Consider the following 19,523-nt stretch of genomic DNA (forward strand, 5'->3'; position numbering starts at 1 on the left):
ATCCACACCGGTAGAGGGCAGTAGAATCCTCAACAGCTCTGCGTTAGGATCCTAGCGTCCTTTTAAAGATCGTCTATTGGTAAGATGGATCATTCAATGCTTGCGTCACTCAAGTTTCGTGTTAGACCTTCCATGGTGCTAGATTTACTGTCTTGGAGAGTTACTGTAGCTGTAGACCTTTCAACTCCTGTAGGCAGCTGAACGCAAATTGAAAAATAAATCTCTCCAAAGCTGTCCGTGACAATATAACAAACGCAATCGCCATTGAACTCCAGTGTAAAATAGTGTTCTGTCTATGTGTTGCTGATATGTAATATTCTAATTAGAAAGATAGGCAGCTGGATAGATGGATAGAGAGAGGGAAAGAGAGAGCGAGGGAGATTTTATGTGTTTCCCACTCATTTACATGTAGCAATAATCACACTTTGCATTAGTGTGGCAAAGTCCCAAGCTCGTGGCGGCTTTTGCGGCACCCGGAAGCGGGACAGAGTGAGACCTCTTCCCTTTCCGCCCCTCTTTGCAGCCCGTTCCTCCCTTCCGCTCCGACGGGCTTCAGTAAATTCAGCAGTAATGGATTCGCAGCGCAGGGCGAGGGTGTGCAAATGACAGCTCGCAGCAACTCTGTAAGTAGCCTGCCGTGGTTCAGACATGAGCGAGTGGCGCAGAGGAGACAGTGTGTGCTCTGATGTGCACGCAGGATCTTGTCTTTGCGGCCGGAATTGTTTTGCACAACTGTAAAGGAAAAAGTGTGTAGAGGAGCGTGTCCATAGTCCACCTCTGACATGTCAGTAACCCAGGAGTGTCCTTATGTTGAGTGGCAGGAAGCTCAGTCACTCACAGCACCTGGTGGTTTTCATGTCGGACCCACATGAGCTAGATCAGATCAGAGATCCCCACTGGACAGGGAAGCCCACCAGTCTGGATTCAGTGTAGACCTGTCAGCAGTGTGACTGAGACTACATGGCTGTAATCCCTGTGATCCATTTCCTGTTGCATTCATTCACTCACTCACTCACTCATTGCAGAGGCCGGAATGCGACTGCCCCACCGCTGAGCTCAAGATGAGAGAGTGGTGGATTCATGTGGGTCTGATCTGCATCCCCCTGGTCGCAGTCTACCTGCACATCCCGCCCCCCCAGCTGTCACCTGCCCTGCGCAAGTGGCACAGCGCTGGGGAGGTTTTCCATTTCAGAGGCCACAACATCTTCTACAGAGGTGAGAGAGCAGCACGGACCTCCACAACCTCCCGTCAGGAGACATCAGTATGATACTTCTGTGGTAATCCTATAGGACTTTAAAGAGGGGGTTATTGAACCTAATCATGGCCTTATCTTGCTTTATCGTATTTTATACTTTTAAACTCAAGAGGAAAAGGTGCAAATACTGCATGATTATGTGTAATAGCCTCTGCTGGTCTCCACTTAAAATCTGTGTCCCCCCTCTGTCAACATACCAGATTCCTACGGTGCACTTGGAAGCTCTGATGTGGTCATTCTGCTCCACGGCTTCCCCACCTCCAGCTACGACTGGAACAAGGTACTGGCCACACCGCCAAGCGTCTCATCAAGGCACCGGAGCCGGCACTGTTCACGTTTGCACAAATTGCAAGCCGACACTGAGAAATGCCATCTCTGTCTGTGCCCCGGTCTAATTAAAACGCTGCCATGTGGAGGCTGGCCAGAGACAGACTCTCTGACTGCTTTGAGGTTAAATTACGCTGGAGGAGAGCGTTTGGTCCTGGGTGAGCTGCAGTCTGACTCCTGGACGGTTTTGCACGGTCTTGCTTCCAGACAGAAGCCCTGGTGTTTTCTGAATAACCCTCAGTGGAATAACAGAGCGTGCAAGATCTTCTTTGAACAATTGCCCAGATATGAAGATAATGCCAGCTTCCTGACTGGAAAACAGAGCTTGAAATGTTTCACTTTGCTTAACAACATCCGTGTGTATGTTTGTTTTGTCCGCCAGATTTGGGAGCCGCTTACTCAGCGCTTCAACAGGGTCATTGCGCTGGACTTCCTGGGTTTCGGCTTCAGTGACAAACCTGTAAGTAAAACTCTGTGCTGTAATTCCCTTGCTGAAGTGTCCCAGAGCAGGACGCTGACCTCCCCTCTGTGTGCCGCACCGCCCAGCGGCCCCACAGGTACTCCATCTTCGAGCAGGCCAGTGTGGTGGAGGCCCTGGTGGCCCACCTGGGACTGAGCGACCAGCGAGTCAACCTGCTGTCCCACGACTACGGAGACACCGTGGCCCTGGAGCTGCTCTACAGGTGTGTGTGTGTGGAGTAAATTGACAAAAGCAAATATGTTAAGTCAATAATCCGGCTCATTCTCTGTCTGTCTTTTTCCTCATAAAAAAAAAACCAAACAAACAAACTAGGAGTGAACAGAACCGGACAGGTCGTCTGACCATCAACAGCCTCTGCCTGTCCAATGGAGGTAGGGTGCAGTCTGTCCTCTGAGGTCACATCGTGCTTCGTTTCTTTTCATCGCTTTGAGTGCTTGTTTTTGTGCCAGCCCACAGTTGGCAGGACAGGGTTTCAAGTGAAAAATGGGTCCACATGCTGACAGGCTGAATATACTCTTTTAAAGCAGCAATAAAGGACAGAGGCTTGCAGCACACTCAGGCTGTTAAGTAGAGAAGAGTAAAAGCCACTCACCGGGAACTCTATTCATGCTCCTTTCAGCCTGAAATAATCTGGGCCTAAAGCACGGGCAGTAAATGGAGATTCAAGTGTGTGGGCTTTAGTTTCTTCAGTTGCTGCTTTCCTAACCCTGCATTTCACTGTGTTGTTAGCCGTCAACACAAGTGGACACTTAAGTGGCATCGATGACAGTTGCCTGATGGGATCTTGAGGCGGCTCTGACACGTTTGAAAGAGGAGTTTGCTCTCACCTGGACTGGAGATTAAAGCCAGGACTCTCACTTTCCCTCCGTTTTGTTTTTGCACAGGAATATTCCCAGAAACGCACTATCCACGTCTGCTGCAGACGGTGAGTCACCTTTTGTCGTTTCAGTCCTCTCCTCTTCAGATGAGGTGCACTGCAGCCGTCTGGTGAAACAAAGCGGATGAACTGATGATGATTGTGTTGTTGTTGTTTTTTTTTGTTGTTGTTGTTTTTCTCTCTCCATAAGCTTCTCAAGGACTCAAGTTTTCTGGCTCCAGTTCTGACACGTCTCACCAACTATATGCTCTTCTCAAAAGGGTAAGTACCACACACACACACACACACACACACAAACACACAGGACAAGTTTATTCATTCTTAGATAACAAATTTTATTTTATGCTGTATCTGTTCTTTTGTGGTTTTCCACAGAATGGCATAGCTGGCTGCTTGTTGTAGTAAACACCTGAAGAGTTTTGTTCCACAGAGAGACGTCCCACTGTCATTAATAATTAATAATACTGTTTAGGATCATAACACGTGCACAGGCTGGAAAAAGAATGTTTTGGAAAAGAATCCTTGATGTTGAGTATATCAGTAAGAGCATGACGTTGGACATTTTGTTTTTCTCATTGTTCTCTCTCTCCCTGTGTGTGTGTGTGTGTGTGTGTGTGTGTGTGTGTGTGTTAGGATCGGGGAAGTGTTCGGTCCGTACACTCAGCCTACAGACGCTGAGTTCTGGGACATGTGGACGGGCCTGCGCTTCAATGATGGGAACCTGGTCCTGGACAGGTGAGGTCACACTTCTTTGTTTAGACTGCAAACGGCCTCATTACCTCCACAGTGCAGGTTACATTATTAGACTGAATGTTTGTCTGTGAGCAGGATATCTCAGAAATTAATTTCTATTTAATTTGGTAATCATGTAGGTCTCAGTTTAAGGAATCATTGGTAAGATTTTGGTGGTGATCTGACTCTTGGATTTCAGACATTAATTTCTTCAATTCTGCTGCTCCCACCAATGGATTCATCATTTCTGTGTGACTGAACTTTTTTCAAACCTACAAGAACTTTGTGTTAAACTGATGATGCCAACATTTCCAAAGATACCAAATATGTCCTGCTGAACTACAGGAAAATGATGCACAAGAGAGCTGGATATTATCTGCTTGATATGCAGCTGCAGCCATGAAACAACGGCATCTTGGCTTTGAATATTTCTCTCAGTGTAAGCATGATGCAGCTTCAGTGACATGTGGCAGCCAGCAGATGGTGAATATGGATGTGACAAGATTGTACAATATGGACAAAAAAGTTTGGACAACTTTCAAGCAACTTAAGGGGACATTTAAGGTCACGGGGTCAAATGATTACAGCTTGTTGGTCAGAGCCATGAAACTAATGGAGACTTTGTTCCAAATCCTAAGCATGTCACATATCACATATAACAGTGATGTCTTCGGGCTTTAGAACAAATAGAGGAATTGCTGTCCATTGGTGAAACTCTCCCCCCATTTATGATTTCACACCCTCCCCTTCTGTCCATGCACAGCATTCTCCAGTACATCAACCAGAGATTAAAACACAGAGAGAGATGGGTGGGCGCGCTCACGTCCACCTTCATCCCATGTGAGTACTCACTCTTACACACACACACCTATACACACACACTCAGATTTACCTGATGAGCTCAGCGTGGAAGTCGACCTGTGCAGGCCACACACTTCCTTCAGATGTATTAACCCAGGAGTCTCAGCTCGCGAGGCGCTTGTGCTAAGCCGCTTAGCCTGCGAGGAGTAGCCTCTTAGCCCATCTGTGATCCCTGGCACGGTGGGGGGAGGGGGGAGGAGGGTGAGATGTGTGTGTGTGTGTGTGTGTGTGTGTGTGTGTGTGTGTGTGTGCTGTCTACTGACAGACACTACATCTATAACAGCAGAAAAGCCCTCTGATTAGCCATCATAGCTGTTAAGATTGAGGAGTTGAAAGCCTGCTCCTTGGCCCTAATGAAAACACGCGTGCACTGAAAACATTCCCACAATTCCCCTGATGACATCACAGGTCAGGTCCCGGCATGCCCACCTCCATCCTGTCCTCCCTCACTCCTCTCACCCCCCTTGTCTTTCAGTGCACATGATCTACGGACCCTTGGACCCAGTCAACCCTCATCCCCAGTTCATCCGTCTTTACCAGTGAGTGGCCCTTCCTCTGATTCTTAAACCCTGTTCAGATTATCTGCAATGCACCTTTTCTTCGTATGTTCACCAAGCTCCTTCGGTGAATGTCTTAAAGGAATATTCCAGCGTTTTGGACAAAACATCCTTTATCTGACTTACCCAGACTGAGACATGATGTTTGGTATTGTTTTCACCTCTACGTCTGTACGGCTGAGTTCCTTTTGGTAGCACTTAATTTTAGCTTAGCATAAAGACTTGAAGTCAATGGGAGTCGTTAGCCTGGTTGTGTCAAAGTGAATAAATAAACCTCACAGTAACTCTAAAGCTGTCTTATTTACAAAAAAACGAACATGTTGTCTCAGTCTGGGTCAGTGGGAAAAAGCCTGGTTTGCCCAAAACGTTGGAGTACTCCTTTAAGAATGAAGACAATTCACAAGGAAATGGAAAGTCTGTGTTTCCCAGAAAATCTGAACAGGTTTCCTGATTTGTGCTGTTTCACTGCGATTTGATCCAGCCCTTCCTGCCACAGGCATCGGTCTTGTCTGCAGGATTGGGCATTAATTCAGACAATTTTGTGATTTGACTTTGCATGCTGATAGATAATTCTTTTTAAATGCTGCAGTGGTGCATACAAATGTAAGAAATGGCCGTTTGAGTGAGTGTTGTGTTTAAAGGTTACGCTGAAAGCAAAAAATGTGTTACTAAAACCAGTCAAGATATCTTTTATGCCTTGAAGAGTGCTTTCCGCCATTTGTGAATACATTGGTAATATTTTTCTATCAAGGGCTGCGTTTTTGACTGTTTTTATTCTTTTGGCTTATGGTGGGCCTTAAACTGCCATTGATTTGTTAATATCCCTGATTTTTTTTTTTTTTCCAGACCATACCTTTCCCTCAGTGTCAAATAGAGCTCAACCACCACCTGAAGTGTGAACAGGCTGATGGTGCAGGTGTAATGTCAAGGTGTTCGGAGTAGAAGGTCAATGGTTCAAGCCCCAGGCAGGACCTGAAAGTCAGGACTGGGGGTTAAACAAAAAAGTTAAAAAAAAAAAAAAAAAAAAGTAAAAATTAGAAAAAAAAGCAAGCTTGTTTACCTTGTCTCTCCTCTGGTGTTTCTCACAAGCTTGTTTACCTTGTCTCTCCTCTCCTGTGGTGTTTCTCACAAGCTTGTTTGTCTTGTCCCTTCTTCCTTGTGGTGTTTTGCACCTTTCTCTGCTTGGTTCCTGTGGCATCTTTTCATTTCTCCTGGCCTTCCCACATGAACACCGTTCACATCTGACTCCGTAACCACCGCACACTTTTGTAGGATTTTGCCAGCCATTGCATCTTCATTCCCAGTTAGGAATCTCTTTCATTTCAGAGAATCTCTTCCAGGACTTCGCAACCACCATCAACTTTCTGAGATTTCACTACCACCATCTTTCCATTTGAGTTTTGTTCACAGGGAATCTCGTTCGGTGCTCCACAGGAACTTCTCTCAGTCTTGAACCGGCAACCTCATGCGTTCCAGGCGCATGTCTTCCAGCTTTGCCGCCATCTTTCACAGCTCTGTCAGCCAGCGATGTGTTACTAGTCTTTGTGCAAGTGACACCACCACTGAGCTACATGGGCAGAGGCTCAATAAAGTGTTACCACCTTCAACCTCTCTGTCTTTAATTGAAAATTGTTTTCTGCTACTGTTGCCGCCATCACTACAATAAAATGGTGGAAGATAAATTGCCAAATCAGATCAGATCTGACAGATTTAAATAAATAACTCAGACTCAGGACTTGAACTTGTAACCTTCTGAACTTCTGCACGCTGACAAAACCACTGAGCTACAGCAGCCATGCAGCTTATTGTGTGTTAACTTCATCATGAATTTCCACACGTTAAACAAAACTGTTGTATTGGGGAAGTCAGAGCGCAGTCTGTGTCATGTTCAAGTCACCCTTCATCTTTAAACTTGTGTAAACTTGTGATGTTCTCCCCTTTGCCAAAAACTAAATGAAGCCTGTGTGGTGTTCCTGCAGGCAGCTGGTCCAGAGGTCAACCGTAACCGTGCTGGACGAGCACATCAGCCACTACCCTCAGCTGGAAGACCCCACTGGCTTCCTCAACGCATATTTCAACTTCATCAACTCCTTCTGAAGATGGTCTGCCCAGTACAAAATGCAACACAAAGGCTCCGACCTGGACTCAGATCCTACACACGTCCTTTGAAATGATGATGTCCATATTCAGAAGCTTTATCTCCCCAGTATTTGCAAAGACTTGAAGTATTTTATCGGTGATGCAAAGGTACCAAAGTTAGAAAAGTTCTAGTGTGGTGCGAAGACTCATTCACTAATGAGATTTTATCATAACTGATACTCAACTAAGCAGCATTATACCCGGAGGTGTCAATTACTGGCTTGGAATACATGAATTTAACAGAGCTATGAGCACTATGAACAAAAATGAGTTGTTTCTCAATGCTAATGTAAAATTGACTCTTTGATGGGAACTTTGGAGCCTCACATGAAGCACGGCAAGGTCGGCTCTATGAACATATCCAATTTTGAGACTTAATTCCCTTCATTTTATGTTGATTGTGATGTGAATTTTGTTCAAGTAAGAATTTGCCAGAATCTGCATCCTCTTGAATTTTGATATGATTTTCTACATGTCTGTATGGTGATGCAAAAAAATAACTTTTCTGTGAATAAAACTTAATTTTGTAAAGAAAAAATATCTGTGGGTGCCTCAATATGTTACAACAGCAACAAACAAAACATGGTGCGTCTCCACAGTCAGAATTTGGTAAATCTGACATGTTTATTGAGAGAAAACAGGATGAAGACCAGGAGCCAGAATAAAGAAACAACTGAAGTCATTCATCATCAAGGTGGATGTTAACACATACGTTTACATACTAGACATGGTAACAAAATGTTTTTAAAGTTGGATGATGTCAGCATAATAGTCACATAGCATCGGATATCGTTTTATCAGACATCAAATCATCTTTAACAAACATAAGAACACACTGAGCTGACAAAAATAAGAGCACTGTATGCTGAGAGCTGTGAAAAAGACAGGTTAAAGTGATGCATCAGATACAGTGTGTTATGAAGAGATGGTTGGCACGAGGCTGGATGATGAGCTCTTTAGCCTACGGACGCCAGGATGACGTCGACAGCCGTCTCGTCTCCGCTGCGAACGGTCACCTGCATGGTGACGCCGTCGCCCAGCGCCAGGCGAGCGCGGACCAGCACGTCGTTACCTCCCCGAAACACACCTGAGAGGAGAGGGAGGGAGCTGTTAGTCAAACTGCTGCATGCCGTTCTGATCAAATTACGGTGTAGCCATGGAAACCAGAGAATCAGCATGTACACAAGCTTTTAAAGACTGCAAATAACCAGACGAGTCAAGCTAGGAGGACATTCCTGCATACATTCTGGACTACTGTACGCTCAAACATTTTACAGAAACGAGCATTTTGATTGTTGACAAATAGAATTTCACACATCCTAAAATAGACCTGTTAGGTGCCAGTATCTAGTGGCACTTGTGTAGGATTGTGCTTGTTTTTTTTCTTCTCGTCTTTTTCACTCTGCTGTCACTCTCCAGGTGCATTTCCACCTACGCATGTGTCATGATTGGATGGTCTGTTTCAGAGGACCTTCATCTCTGTTGTAGCTGTGTGTGTGTGTAACTTGTTCATGGCAGGCACTTTAGTAAAGCTCTTTCTAAGTAACTCTGTAAGTAATGCTTGGTTTGGAAAAGGGCCAGGAGAAAGGGTAGCCCTCAACACCTAGATCTCTCCAGGGACGTAACAGTCCTATGTGTAACAATTTGAAAACATTCAAGAAAGTATGAGAACAGAAATTATCAACTGAAAGTAGTAAAATTAATGGCATGTGATGGACGTATGTAGCTTTGTTTCAGGTGGGTGGCTCCACTGCTACTAACTGGGGCAGTGTTGATGTCCCAGTGTGTTAGTGGACCTTAACATGAGTGGGAACAGCTGACATAACATCTAAATTTAAATATTCCAAAGAATTATATGTTGGTGACAGACAACATTTTGAGTAAAACCCTTCCAGAGCTGACAGCTCCCACAGGCCTAAAGGCTGATACCCACCAGCGAGGAACAGCACATGAGAGTTCTTGTTTTCAGGAACTTTGTCGGAGCGCTCACATGGCTGCATTCCCAGGAAGCTGATGATGTTCCCAACCGCCTCTGTACATGAAAACCACACATTAGTCAACACTGTTTCTGCTTAAATCTGATAAGTAGTAAATTGACAAATACTAAAACCTAGGCAAGTCCTGACACAAGACTGTGTACAACTGGTTAATGCTATAAATCTAATACCAGTAAGAAAAAAAAAATGCTGAAGGCAAACTAGATCCCTTATTCAGCTCATCAAGTTAATTTCCCAGTCCAATTTCAGATACTGTCAAAGTCCAAGGAAAGAAAAAGCATCCTAATCTAGCCTAAATAATGAATTGCGTACCGTCTAGAGTCCGTACAGACGCCAGGGCAAAGGTCTCCTCCTTCTCAAAGTCATCTCCGACCTCCTCCCACGCCGCGCTAAAGTTAGGCTTCAAAACCTTCTGAATGTGGTCTGCTACCGTCACCTCCAGGTCCTCCAACTAGGAGCAGAGCAGGGAGAGAAACACAAGAAATGAAAAGAAGAGGCCAAAGAGGAGGAGAGTTGGAGATAAAAGAGAAAAGGGGTAAGTGAACAGAGGAAAAACACAGGACAAGGTAAGACAATTACATTGATGGAAATCCACTGTAGGTATTTTCTCATTGGCTATTTTATGACAGTTTGTTGACTAAGTGTGATAACATACCACGTATTCATCATCATAACCATCATCGTCAGGCTCTCCTGTGTTGGGGTCGCAGTCTCTAACCAAGTACTTCATGGTGCAACTGAATGTACAGGACACTGCAGAAAGACAGAATATAACGTGCTTACACACTACAGATTTTATAGCTTTTGGTTGAAAAAGGGCAATGACTTTCATCTTTACTGTTCTGGGCTTCTCAATGGCACCAGTCAGCTACCGAAATGTTATGATCTTAGTTAACACTATTACCACCAAAGTCTGTATTATAAAGTGAGACAAGACCCTGCAACCAAAGCCAGTGCCAGGATTCGTACCTGCGGTGGGGTCGTCGTCAGGCAGGCGGACCAAGCTGTAGCAGGAGCCAGGCTGGCTGTAGGGGAGGCTGGGGGCAGGAATGTAGTGTAGCACCTCGTAGGCTTCTGACGGCTCCATCTGCACCACCACCTGACACACAAACACACACGCAAGATTCACATCTGATTTCCTACTGTGTTAACGTTATGTAAAGTTGCAAGTAGCAGGCAGGGGAAGTAGGAAAAAGGAAAATCCACTGAAAAAACAACAGTACTCCACCACAGTCTCATCAAAATAACATTAATGGTGCCAGTGGTATTGCAGATTATGGACAGATGGAAGACTGAACAGATGGAAACCAATCCTCAGCTCGACAAAAATAAATACAAAACTGAATGGAAGCCATATGTTCAAAAATCCTTAAACATGGCTGGTACCTTCTGCAGGAGCTGGTCGTTGAGGGTGTTGGTGCAGTCGAACTGGAAGACCATGTGTCTGGTGAAGGTGTGCTTGATGCAGCGCACCACGTACTCCGTCTCCGCCTCCGTCAGCTGCACCGGCTCGGACGACTTGAAGAGCGGACCCAGCCCCTGAAACTCGGGGATGGAGGCCAGTTGTTCTTTTGGATGGATGGAGAGGAGAGATGGAGGGCGAGAAAGAGGAGGTGGAGGGACAGAGAGAAATATTTTAAAGGGAGAAATAAGGCAAAAACAGAAACAAAGAGAAAAGGAGATAACAAAAACAATGACCACCTCAATCTGCTGCCACCAACTGTAGATTTAAGAGTGCATAGGTAGTGGATGTAATTTTATTGACTATATCCAATATTATTACACCTTCCTAAGTGCAACACTGTGAGAACATCAGAATTAGTGGCTGTAAGAGCAAAAGCTGGTGGCAAAGTTTGTGAAATCTCTGTTGCGGTGCAAACCTTAAATGATACATGACAGATCTCTTCGTCTTACCCTGGTATATGTCTTGGCGTGAAGGTGCCAGTTTCTCTGGGAGCTTGCTGGTGGCAACAGGCGCGATTTCTGAAAGGAAAGAAGCCACATCAACTGTCTTCCTCACACTCAACCTTTTCAGCTAACCGAGCAACAACACATGAGAATAACAGGAATATGTGGACCATCACAGGCAGAAAATCAAGTAAAAGTGAAGGCTGGGGGGGTTTAAGTGCCCAAAACTGTCTTGGCATCACAATCCAATACCTTCTAAAGAAGCAAAAATGATCTTCAGAATCAAGTTGCCTTTGAGAAACAGACACGGTCACTCCATAACTATCCAACATCTGGCCATGTTATTATCTGGCTTCTTAGTCTCAAAGGCGTGAATGAGAAAACCCAGCCTGGTCTAAGGCAATAGAGGGCACACTGTACCTGTCTTCTGCTCGGTGATAGGTGTGGTGGCCAGAGGGACCGTCTTCATGTCGAAGGGTTTCTCTGAGGGCTCCAGCGTGTACTGGTGGAGTGACTTCTCCAAGCCAGGGATAGACACCGACAGACCTGAGAGCAGCACACAGAGGAAGATTAACTCCAGACAAACAGGGAAGAGACTTTTTGTCACAGCTGATCAGTGTTTGATCAGCTGTTTTGGCAGGTGCCCACTGAGGGGAACCTTAAAACAAACACATAAACAAACCAAAACTACAGATCCTGTACAGTCCTAGCACACATTTGTCAGTCACTAGGTACAGTTAGTTAGGTGTGTGCTTATCTATGTGTCTTACCATTGAAGATGTAGGCTGCATTGAGGGCCTTCTGTTTCTGCTGGAGCACATTCATATAGAACGTAGCTCTGTCACGCACCTCATCATCACTGTCCATCATACACCTGTAAATAAGGGTATGCATGCACACACACATTAGAGGCATGTGGCACTACATATTCAAATTCAAACTCATATTCAAAGTTATATTACATTGTGTGAAGGACATTGTATGTAATTTGTATTCAATATACAGACTAGAAATGACACTAAAAAATACACTAACAATCCTCTCATAATCTCTAATTTTAGGCCAAACAATGACTGTTCCATTACATTAGGGAGAAAAGTTTTCAATATATGTCATCCATGCAAGGACAGAAAGTGGCAGTGAAAACACTAACTAATGGAAGTAAATTTGAGTTACCTCTGCATGAGAACCAGCACACTTGGGAGAAGATCATCATTCTGGGCTCCAAATTTAGCCAAAGCACTGACAGCAGCTGGAGGTGAAGGGGAAGAAAGTGTTTCAGTTGATTTTAAAACTTCACCAACACAAAACTGCTATTCACCAACATAAAGAGTGTGATTTAGGTATCCTAGATGATGAGTACTGCTGGTACAGTGAGTACCACTGTATGCAACTGACTTAGATGTCAGTGGAAAGAGATAAGGTCAGGTAAGTCATTGGGGTGGTCAACTAGTGACATGCAATGGGCAATTAAAACAGAAAAAAAAAAAAAAACTCAAACACAAGTATGTTTTTGTTAGTGCGAAAATAAATTAAAAAATAAATTCTCTTCAGCACTTAGTCCCAGATATTCAGGGATGGGATGAATACACACTACCCCCTCTGTCTCACCTGCTCGAACAGCCTCGCTCTCCAGCACCACTCGGTTGAAGATGAAGCGGATGTACTTGGAGGGCGAGGGTGTGCGCGGGCCCTCCTTGCCTAGTAAGTGCAGGATCTTGGTGGCCAGCACCGTGTGCTCGCAGTCCTCAATGAACTCACACAGGTGGGCCAGACCGGTCTCTTTGCTCTCAGGGTTCTCCTCGATGATGCTGATGATGCAGTCCACGATGGCCCGCTTGTACTCAAAACCACCCTGCAGGGGAGAGGACTCCATGAGCAGCAGTGATCAAAAGGCTCTGGGCTAAGGTGCAACGCTGTCATTGGTGTAGTTAAGCTTGATTAAGAGCTTATTGTGTGATTACACAATGATAGCAACAGCTGATTCCCATGCATGTACCATAAATACACACTCACTGACTGAACCTGCCGGCCTGCACATCAACATTGATATGACTAATAGCTATTCAGCCTATTTATCTGTCATTTACGCATCATTTGATGAAAATAAACCCAGCTGGACATTACTTTTCAAAGACATAGCAATTCCAGATTTTGCCTCACTAGTCACCATGAGTAGAGGGTGGCAACTGAGCAACCAAAGCACAAATAAAAATTATTTAACCCTTATGCAGAATGCACTTTACAAGTTTAATATAGTGAAGCACTTACTCTCTCAAAATGTGTCTTCTGTGACACCATTTATACTTATGACCTATTTTCTATGTAGGCCTCTTATGGAAAATAAGTAATACTGACTCATGATGATGACCATACAATTACCTGTATGGTCAAATCATGCCGTGCCATTTATAATTATGATTGTGATAAGTGAATGATCTCTGCAGGGCAAAGACCAAAGTGTGACTGAGAGCAGGAAGCCCTCGAATAGTGAACTCACATCGTCTCTGAGCATGTTGGACAGGAAGTTCATCATGACGCTGTGTTTCCTGGGATACTTCTGACACAGGGCGCTGATGGCCTGCACCACCACCACCTGGATTATCAGAGTAACAGGGACATCATCAGGACAGGTTAAAAACATGGATTTAAAAAAGGAGGGAAATCTAGAAATTAATCTTTTATAGTAACAAATCCTGAGGTCAACAAAACTCCACAATGCCACATTCTCAGTTCAACAGCTATTGTATTTCAATGTCCATAAATCCCTCAGGATTAATATTGGATTAATATTCCCAGACCCATTTTCCAGCTGGCATTCTGCCTTGCTATCATTGTCGTTAAGTTGTTTTTGGCTGGCTTGCCTGAAACTACCATTAGTTGATCTGAGGGGAAATTATGTTTTTGCTTCCCTTCCACAAGGGAGGGCAGAGGTTACAGAAAAGAGCTGGTAGGGATTAGGGAATCAGAGTCTTGCTTCAGTACATTTTATTAGAGTGAATGCGTATCACAACAGGGGGTTGAATATGTCTGCATTACCCTGTTGCCCAAAACCTCTAGGCACTTTGTTCTCCTGCCTACTCAAAAAAACAGAAATAAAATCAATTTAAACTAAACCAAAATAAAGAAGCCTGACCTTGAACTCGTCTGAGATCTCAGAGACAAAGGAGGAGATCTGCTTCATGAGTCGGTCCACGCTGCTCTCACTGCCGGTCTTGAGCAGGGTGGTGATGGCCAGCGTGGCGATGCTGCGGTTTGAGTCTGTGATCAGGTTCTCCAGGTCCAAGTTGCATGCAGTCACTGCTGAGGGGTGCTTCATTGCCACCTGGTGGCCACAGGGAACATCGTAGTTGTAAGCGTCAATTTTCAAAAGTACTGTCATAAAATATCATGACAATGGTATCTAGAATAAAAATAGAGCCTAAATATACCTTAATACATCATCCATCATAAAAATGACCGGTGTTTCTGTACAGCAAAATAAACTTTGTGACGGAGGGATGGAGAGTGTAGCTGTACCTTGTTCAGAGTCCTGACTGCAGCGTATCTCAGAGCTGCTTTGGGAGAACTGCAGAAGAGTTGCAGCACTGCAGAAAAAGACACACATTCACAATGAGACTCAAAGAGCCTAAGAGGGTAATATGATGAGGACAGATCATAAAAGCAGCAGGTAAATCTTGGGTAGGATGGCAATTTATTTTATTCCAAAATGAATGAAACAAATAAGGCTTATGCTTTCACTGATGCAGCAGAAAGGCTTACCAGAGACAGCGGGTGCCAGCTCCCTGGCAGTGCAGTTGGGCATGTGGACGATGGCAGAGGCGGCCTCGTACACCACCATCTCATTCTTGTTTCTCAGGCAGCTCTCAATGAAGTCAAACAAGGGGCTGTCGTGGCTGCAAACACACAGACAGAATACAATACTGTAAACAACAGATGTAATGCTTACTGCAACACCACAGTGATAAAGGTTACAAAGAAAGTCAACTCAGTGTTACTTGTTTATTTTCCCAGCTGACCAACACCGGCAAGAATAAATAACATGGAAACCCTAACATGCATGTCCATGACGCTCTGTGTGTATCTGGGCCGTTAGGAGTGCAGGCATACGTACCCTCCTTCTGTCTCCTCCAGCAGTTTGCTGGCGATCCGGATGAGCATGCAGTAGGCAAAGGGAGACTTGAGACCAGACTTGGTGAACTTGTTGAGCATCTTGGATACAGCAAGACGGTCATTCTTCCTAAGGTGGTACAACAGGCCCAGGGCATGATACTGGAGGATGAGACACACACACACACACACACACACACACACACACACACACACACACACCAGTTTTAAGATTAGCTATTGTCCAAAACATTTTTTCACCATCCATGTTTCAACATAACATGAATTCTCCGGTGCCTGTGTCTGTTCTACTCACCTGGACCATGATATTATCGCTGGATGCAGCCTCCTGGGCCTCATTCACCCAGCGCTTCACCACATCATAGCTCATCTTCACCATGTGCTGAGGACACAAACACAAGAGACTTCAGAAAGATAGTTTTGACCAACCCAAGGAAAACTAAAAGCAGAATTCAAATCACCATGAAGACTGAATCTGAAAGAAAGAAAAGGAGATGCAAGAGTGGGAAAACAACATTTTGTGCCTTTTTGACTGAATCAGACTGACATCTGATTCAGTCTAGAACAACATATTCATTATATCAATAACAAACTGAGGTGATCCTGTCAGACCATAAGGAATACTAACAACTGCACAGACAGTGGCAGTCATCTTTCATGCAATCAAAGATGCCAGCCACTTAAACACTCCTGTTGGCAACTGGGCAAATAAAATAAAAGAACCCCTGAACTCAAATAGTATTATATCTACTCCAAAAACTGGTATCTACACAAGGGGTGGGTGTTAATTTGGCTGTGATGACAAAGCCAGACCAGCCGCACTGAGGCACCAGCTAAGCCTGTTTTAGAGCTAGAAAAACCCTGGATTTTATTGCACACAAACCACAGCGCACCCACACACAGTCATCTTACTCACACAGGAACACAAAAACAGCAGGAAAACAGCAAGCTACTACTGAAAATACATGTGGCCTGTGTGTCTATGACACCACAAGGCTAGACTGATGTCCAGTTTTGTAAATTAAATCTGTTATTGTGCCATGTCTCACCAGTGAGGAGACCAGTGCTGAACTGGACACACTGGGCACCTTGTCCACAATGGCCTGCTTCATGTACCTCTCAATGGCCTGCAGCATGGTGGTCTGTGGGAAAATGGTGATTCAGTTTTTTATATTACACAGCATGAAAATGTCACAGGAAAAATGGGAGAGGATGACAAGACCTCAGAGTTTTTGGTGAAATTCAAAAAGTGATACATGTGTTGCATGTAAAGGGAAACATGAAGGAGAAGAGAGAGGAAAAGAGGAAGCAGCACTCACGTCAGTGATCCTGCAGAGGGCTCTGATAGCAGGTCCTCTGTACACATCTTCCTTCCCCGTCATATCTTTGGTCAGGCTATAAAACACCACACACACAGCAAATAAAGCACTCCGCAGCATCAGATGACATGAGAAATAAGGCATCAGAAATAAAAAGTAATTTCCAAAATAATCTTTTTTTTCCCTCTCTAATAATTTAAAAAGGATTGAAAGGTTTTTAGCTTAAAGATCATTTCTAACAATCTGTTTGCAATGTGAAAAAACTACAATTTTATGCACCGTGAACTTTTACTTCATATGTCCTTGTGTGATTGGGAGAAAAACTTGCACTAAAATTACAGCCAAAGATTTTCTTTAACACTGAAAAGTGAAATGAGGCACCAGCCCTAGTATAGCCACAACCAAACCAAAATCAATTTCAAATGCTCTTCCATTCTGGAAAGAACTGTATTTGCACACATGTAAAACTTGTGTCTATGTCAAAATACTAACCTGCTGGTAACAATGATGACATCCTCTGAGATGTTGGCCATCTCTTTGATGGTCAGGTAGCACATCCTCCTGAGGGTTTGCTGAGATGACACAAAGTTTGACCTCATTTCCATTATGACTTGCAAAAAAACTATTGTATAAAATGTATATCGCTACAAACACTGAGCAAAGACAGAAACTGGAATGAAACTGGAATGAAAGCAGTGAACGAATGACTGGATGACAGAATTAAACATCAATAACTTACATCATTGGACTGAAAGAGCCTCGTCATGGCAAAGAAGGCCTCAGTCGCCTCTGTGGTCCCAAAATGCTCTCCCTATATTGACAAAGAGGTAAAAATACAGAGCAAGTGAGAGACAGGAGGAGGACAGATGCAAAATGTGTGTGTTTTGTCCAACAATCTTTTACCTGGTTGAGAAGGTAAATAATCTTGGTGAGGATGTGCAGACATCTTCTGGGGTTGATGGGCGTCTCGTTGAAGATACGTGCCTACGAAAAAGCAGAGCATAACTTAATACAAGGATTAAGCCAGGGAGCAGCGTCCTGCTTGTAGGAGACGTGAGGGCAGGTAAAGCCCTTTGAGACTGTCAACAGTGATACCGTGCTTCAAATAAACTTGAACTTGAACACGTTCCTAGTGCAGAACCTGAGCCATGTACTGCAAACATTACCTCCTGCAACACTGCACTCTTCTCCAGGTGCTGGAAAGGGTTCGACCCACTTCCTGAAAGACAAAACATCAGAGTTAGGCTTCCTTTTCCGGCAGAAACTTTACAATGTTACTTAACTAAATTACATGAAAGACCAAAAGCTGTGTGCCACTGTTGGCATGTTGTTGTTGACTACCTAAATAACTGTTAAAATAACACATAACCCTTTAGACATCAAAGTTCTTGTGGAAATCATGTTTTTTTTTTTTTTTCTTCCCCAGTGGCATATGATCTGTCAGTGGTTCTCGCACCACTACAGGTGTGGTTATGTTTGGATAGGGTCCTAAAGCAGAGGGAAGCTCTTTGACGATTTAAAATGGCATTTTATAGTTCCCCATTGTCATCCAAAACAACTAATTTGTGCAAAATGCTTATGTTTCTTATATGATTTATACAGCTTTAGAAAAATAATGAAAGCAAATAGACCCTAAAGAAAACGGTACATTGAGAGCCTATCATGTTCATTTCATGTTTACCCATTTGTCCACATTACATAAGGAAAGACATAAATATGAAGCCAATAAATGATGTTAATCACGTATTTAGACACGTTAAACATTGAATGGGATCAAACTGTGCCCAGAGATAACGGGAGGATAACACATAAGGTGGCGCTGGCTGCATCGCCAAATGAAGCAAAAACTAAATAAATTTCAGGGACAGGCTGGCAGTTCACCATGAAACTGTAACAGTAACAGGGGCAAGCAGCTAGGACTGACGTGCTGGTCATAAAAGTCACATCTCAGCGGAGCTACATGAGCAGATATGAACACATAACATAACCCCAAGTCAGCCCGGTCTGTGGCTAATGCTACATGCTAACCATCAAACGTAGTAACGGTTAATTGATGCTATACTTAAAGGAGTGGTGTTGACAAGTAAATGTGTGCCTTGTAAATTTAATTGCGAACGTAATTAGATTCATAAGTAGCTAAATACTACATACATAATAATAAATTAGCCTGCAGAAGTGTCTAACAGTCAAGCAGCTAACCTGACATCTGGCTAGCTTTGGTCGGCTAACAGCTTAGCTTCCACACAGAATAAACTCTGAACAACCCAGACGTTGTTTTTAACTTCCACAGCTGCTGCAACTGAAAAAAATTGACTTTGCAACCTTACCAGATTCTTCGTCTTTCTTGTCAAATTTTTTAATCATTGTCGCGGAATGAGTTTCACGGATGAGGGCGAACGACGCTCTCAAACTCGATCCGAAGAGAAGCTACTTCCACGTAGCAGAAATGAGCGCTTCCTGTTTGAGCGTCCACGTCGACCGAGGGGGAGCCACGTCACATCCTGTTCCGCATCACCACCGACAGAGGGCGCTGCTGTAACAAAATCGTGATACCACGGGGCGAAACCTCAGTTTGTGATTTTATTTATCACAGATATGTGTTAGTGCCTTTAAAACACAGGTTATCATTGCAAGGTGTTTTTTAATCATTATCATCTGCTCTAAAACCAATATAAAGCGTTCAGCAGCTTATTGCTTAAATGTTGACTGTTAAAAGCAACAAACTTCGGTGTTCAGCGTTCACATGTTCAATAAAAAGGCTACTTTGTTTTAATCTACAGAATTTAAATGACGACTGAGCGCCTGTAGGAGTCTCGTTTCGGGTGTACGGAGCAGCTGGACAACAATTGCACTGGGGAGACATGCACATTCAAAGTATAGCCTACAGTATCTCTGTAGGAAAATGACAAAAAGTTAGTTAGAGACACCAATTTGTTCT

General features: G+C 43.9%; 2 protein-coding genes across 3 annotated transcripts; one reads left to right on the plus strand and one right to left on the minus strand.

Annotated features, from left to right (window-relative positions):
• Positions 1-528: 528 nt before the first annotated feature.
• mest (mesoderm specific transcript) lies at positions 529-7,767 on the plus strand. 2 transcript variants are annotated; one of them, XM_030045776.1, is made up of 12 exons: positions 529-623; positions 1,026-1,215; positions 1,457-1,536; positions 1,966-2,043; positions 2,130-2,266; positions 2,377-2,435; positions 2,949-2,989; positions 3,132-3,202; positions 3,575-3,676; positions 4,437-4,513; positions 5,010-5,073; positions 7,071-7,767. In XM_030045776.1, the coding sequence occupies exons 1-12, from the start codon at positions 603-605 to the stop codon at positions 7,186-7,188; spliced, it is 1,038 nt and encodes a 345-aa protein (XP_029901636.1). In that variant the 5' UTR covers positions 529-602; the 3' UTR covers positions 7,189-7,767. The 2 variants fall into 2 exon arrangements, with proteins under 2 accessions (XP_029901636.1, XP_029901637.1); XM_030045777.1 differs by lacking the exon at positions 7,071-7,767 and adding an exon at positions 5,938-6,137.
• Positions 7,768-7,816: 49 nt separating this feature from the next.
• On the minus strand, positions 7,817-19,053 carry copg2 (COPI coat complex subunit gamma 2). Its single transcript, XM_030045775.1, has 24 exons — positions 18,913-19,053; positions 17,752-17,804; positions 17,489-17,569; positions 17,325-17,396; positions 17,078-17,157; positions 16,586-16,661; positions 16,316-16,408; positions 15,562-15,648; positions 15,250-15,407; positions 14,898-15,031; positions 14,655-14,722; positions 14,272-14,460; positions 13,636-13,731; positions 12,747-12,990; positions 12,312-12,387; positions 11,906-12,009; positions 11,556-11,681; positions 11,142-11,210; positions 10,614-10,795; positions 10,197-10,326; positions 9,883-9,980; positions 9,540-9,678; positions 9,164-9,262; positions 7,817-8,317 (listed from the first exon to the last, which is right to left on the minus strand). The coding sequence occupies exons 1-24, from the start codon at positions 18,947-18,949 to the stop codon at positions 8,187-8,189; spliced, it is 2,622 nt and encodes an 873-aa protein (XP_029901635.1). The 5' UTR covers positions 18,950-19,053; the 3' UTR covers positions 7,817-8,186.
• Between the last annotated feature and the right edge of the window lie 470 nt (positions 19,054-19,523).

The sequence above is a fragment of the Myripristis murdjan genome, chromosome 23 (assembly GCF_902150065.1).
Source record: "Myripristis murdjan chromosome 23, fMyrMur1.1, whole genome shotgun sequence".
Classification (NCBI taxonomy): Eukaryota; Metazoa; Chordata; class Actinopteri; order Holocentriformes; family Holocentridae; genus Myripristis; species Myripristis murdjan.